The following is a 4,389-nucleotide window of genomic DNA, read 5'->3' as shown; positions in this document are numbered from 1 at the left end:
TTTTTTTGACATTCAATTTCATTATAAAAAATAATCAAAATATTAGAAAATAATAAGCTAACGTGTCCATACGTGCCAAATGACCTGATAAGGTTCTTCCTGAGATGGCTTCCTAGGTCATGTACTCATGTCATACCAAGTGGTTCATAGTTCATACGTCAAAAATAAAATATAAAAGGAAAAGGAAAAGGAAATGGACTGTTATATTTTTATAGAAAAAAAATTAAAGCGAAGTAAAGACAAAAGCCCGTGACTTTTTCTATATACCCACTTCATTCATCTTCAACTATTCTATTCTGATCCCCGAAAAAGAAAATTGAAAAAAATTCTATGCTCAATGAATTGAGTCCCCTCTTGCAACGCCGAATTTAGTTTCCGATTCAGGGTGCTCTAAAAAACCTGCTTTCATTCATCCATGGATGCTTTTTCTAAAGAGTTCTGTTCCTTCACCGTGAACAGCTCTATCCCCAACCCTTCATCCTCTTCATCTTCTCCCATTTCCCTCGATTCGTACAAAGAACGATCGCCGAATCAATGTCGTCAAAGCCCTTTCGACCACCTTTTGGGCGGATCTCCGACCCTGGGATTCGAGGGCGATTCACCGGGGATCAACGACTCTTTCTCCGCCACCCTCAAGTTCATCGGCGAGGTTCTCCTGGAAGAAGAAGATAAACCCGATCAGAAGAACCCATTTTATCACCACCACCATCCAGGTGAGTCAGATTCGATTCGTGAAGTAGAAAAACAGCCTGTTTTCCAATTTAGCGCAAACAAATCGAACGCGTACACAGTCGGACAGAAAAGGGGAAAAAGAAATCGGATTTCGCAGTTCGGTTATGGAATCAGAGAAGACGAGGAGGAAGAAGAAGGAGAAGGGTTTAGGAGGGGAAACAAACACATGGCTCTCTACGCCGACGATTGCGCTCCGGTGGAGCTTTTCGACAGAGAGCTCCACTGGGACAGCGACAGCGACGATCTCACCTCCTTCGTCCAAACCCTGCAGAGCATAGACCAAAACAACAACATCAACATCAGCGACGACGAAGAGGAAGAAACCCCCGTTGACTTCCTGACCCTCGTGACCAAGTGCGCCGGGGCAGTTGAATCCAACGACAGATCCGCCTCGGGCAGGCTCCTCGGGCAGCTCCGGCGGCGATCCTCCCCGACCGGAGACCCGACGCAGCGACTAGCCCACTACTTCGCCAACGCCCTCGAAACCCGCCTCGCCGCCGGCGGACCCACCACCGCGGCCGAGTTTCTCCCGATCGGCACCGCCGACATGTCACCCTCCGACATCCTCAAAGCCTACCAGCTCCACGTCACCACCTGCCCGTTCTTCCGGATGTCCTTCTGCTACGCCAACAGCACGATCCGCCGCCTCGCCTCCGCCGCCCCGCGGATCCACATCATCGACTTCGGGATCCTCTTCGGCTTCCAATGGCCGGGGCTCATCCAGCGCCTCTCCCAGCGGCCCGGCGGCCCGCCCGCCCTGAGGATCACCGGAATCGAGCTCCCCCAGCCGCCGGAAAAGTCCGAGGAGACCCGCCGCCGCCTCCTCGACTACTGCGCGAGGTTCAACGTCCCCGCCGAGCTCCACGTCATCTCCCGGAGGTGGGAGGACATCAAGTTCGAGGACCTCGACGTGCGCGGGGGCGACCTCGTCGTCGCCAACTGCATGAACCGACTGCGCCACGTCAGCGACGCCGCCCCCGGGCCCGCCCCCGGGCCGAGCCCCCGGGACGCGGTCCTGGGGATGATCCGGCGGGCGAGGCCGACGGTGTTCGTGCACGGGGTGGTGAGCGGGGACTACAACGCCCCGGGGCTGGCGGAGCGGGCCGCGGGGGCCGCGGGGCACTTCGGGCCGCTCTTCGAGGCCACGGAGGAGTGCGGCGGGGACCGCCACCGCGAGATGTTCGAGAGGGCCGTCTACGGACGGTACATCGAGAACGCGATTTCCTGCGAGGGCCCCGCGAGGGTGGAGCGGCCCGAGACGTACCGGCAGTGGGAGGGGCGGATCGTGCGCGCCGGGTTCGCGCAGCTTCCGCTGGACCCTCACATTTTCGAGGCCGTGAGGAACACGGTGAGGTCGTCGTACAACGCTGGATTCACGGTGGAGCGCGACGGGAAATGGCTGGTGCAGGGATGGAAAGGAAAGCGTTTGTATGCTCTCTCTTGTTGGAAGCCTATTTATAATTAACAAAGTTTGTAGTTTTTTGCTTGGTTTCTTTATTTACCTTGGACCATAACTTATTTGCATTTCGCAAGTGTACATGTATTTCTTTCGAGTCGCGTTTTACTAAGTAGGACTAATTATTGGTTGATTGATTTGTAATTTGGGTAGGCCCTTAGATATTCGATAAGCTACTGCTGTGAAAGTAAAGTGGACGAATTAAAGCATCTCCCATGTTATTATATAGCCCACGAGTAGTCTCGTTAATTTCTCTGACACGCAATAGCGTTGTAATAAAGTCATAAAGTGTGGTCTATTATCTAATCATACTTGTGGTTGGAAGGTTTGGTTTGGATTAAAATATAATATATTTGGGGATAATTGAGATGCATGTATTTTGATTTTAGTATAACTATGGTCCATGGATCAGAATTTATTAAAACATAAGTTAGAGTATTCTATAAAATAATACATATATATCTTTGACAAGATGTTAATAGAAATTTGTGGAGCTTATGTTTAAATATATAATTAGAAAAAATGTTTATGACTTCTAGAAATTGAAATTAAAAAAGTTATTTACTATACCAAAAAATGGATTTTAACTCGACTATATTTTGAACTTTAATTTACTTTGGAGTCACGAGTGGAAAGTTCTAAGGCAGTGGTGGCAATGTTTCAAAATTGGCGGGCGTGAGACAGAACTATTCACGAGAAGGATCGAAAGAGATGTAAATGATAAATCGAGATCAATCTCAAATGGTCGTTGATTTGGCAATGTCTTAAGGATTGATGTGAGTCGTTTTCTAAATATTCATGGCTTGTTTCATTGAACTGATTTCATTTTGCTCTTCATTTACGTCAATATTCTCGAAATATATTTTGGGCTGGACACGTGAAGAGAAGCCAACCACCTATGACCTACTTATCAGTAAATTTGATTAGTGATTCATTTTATAAACATTTTTCAAACTAATAATTAGTAAAATTTAATGTTTGATAAAATAAAATAGTTTAGATTTATTGTTGGGCAGTGTAACAAAATAGCCAAAATGAAACTATGAAATTTGTTTTAAACTACGTTTCACAATTTTTAGAGAAATAACCCATAGGTTTATGTGACAATAATTAAAGTCTGATTTATCTTTATTTATTAACAAATTCGTTATTTTATCTCTCCTCTACTTTTTCATACACTTTTTTTACATAAAAAACTTCAAAAAATCATATCTATCTCATATGAACTCGAAATTGAGTGATTCCAAATCCTACGGATTCGTGACGCCGAGATCTTCAAAAATAGATCCATTGTTGATGAAAATCATGTTTAATACCATAGATGTAGAAAAATCACGTTTATACCTTAAATATGAAAATAACTAAATTTTTTTGAAATTATCAAAAAAATGAATAGAAACGTAAATATGATGCATTAAACATATTTTTTTTCATCAAACACAGTGTCTATTTTTTAACATCTCGACGCCACGAATTTGTAGGATCTGAAATCAGTCAATTTCGAGTTTGTATGAGAAAGATACGAATTTTTGAAGTTTTAATGCAAAAAAAATTATTTGAAAAAAATAGGAGAGATAAAGTGACGAATTTGTTATAAATAAGGGCAAATCAGACCTTAATTATTGCCACATAAGTTATTTTGCTATATCCTTAAAAATTGTCAAACATATGCTAAATCCAAAATCACATGTTTAAAGTAGTCTAATTATTTATAAATCTCTTTATTGTTTCTAGATTTTTTAAATAATTTTTTAGTGCATTGAATTTCAAATATGCATGAGTTACATACTATTTTTGTCAATACACTGATTTACAGAAATATCTTTTGGAAATGCTATAATATAATATATCCAAGAATCTAGGGGTGATTTTTTTTTTTTTTTTGATCGAAATCTAGGGGTGATTCAAACCAAGTAAAGAAGAAAAAACATAGGAACAAACTGTTCTTGACCGTCCAATCTAATTTGGTCCGATTTTAACCATTCAAAATGATTTTTTATTTAACAAATTTGAATTAAAAATATCTAAAAATATCACAAATCTTTATACAAACATATTAACAATTAATATATTTAACTCAAACTATAAAGTTTAAATGTAATAAAAGTTCCAGTAAAAAATTCAATAAAATTAATTGATCTAATTAATTCTAAATCACAGTTTAAATATTTAAAATTAGATCGGATCAGACCATTCAAAAT

General features: G+C 41.8%; 1 protein-coding gene across 1 annotated transcript; it reads left to right on the top strand.

Annotated features, from left to right (window-relative positions):
- Positions 1-229: 229 nt before the first annotated feature.
- On the top strand, positions 230-2,551 carry LOC149381885 (scarecrow-like protein 14). Its single transcript, XM_089630753.1, has one exon. It carries the CDS (start codon positions 416-418, stop codon positions 2,195-2,197), a length of 1,782 nt encoding a protein of 593 aa, XP_089486879.1. The 5' UTR covers positions 230-415; the 3' UTR covers positions 2,198-2,551.
- The last annotated feature ends 1,838 nt before the right edge of the window (positions 2,552-4,389 follow it).

This window comes from Urtica dioica, chromosome 11, assembly GCF_054948205.1.
Source record: "Urtica dioica subsp. dioica isolate 48M chromosome 11, U.dioica_male_clone48M_v1_H2, whole genome shotgun sequence".
In the NCBI taxonomy this organism is placed as follows: domain Eukaryota; kingdom Viridiplantae; phylum Streptophyta; class Magnoliopsida; order Rosales; family Urticaceae; genus Urtica; species Urtica dioica.
The sequence above is the reverse complement of the archived record's forward strand: the minus strand, read 5'-3'. Positions and strand labels throughout refer to the sequence as shown.

Coding starts and splice junctions, on each gene's coding strand:
- LOC149381885 (XM_089630753.1), top strand. CDS start 416: ATGGATGCTTTTTCTAAAGAGTTCTGTTCCTTCACCGTGAACAGCTCT.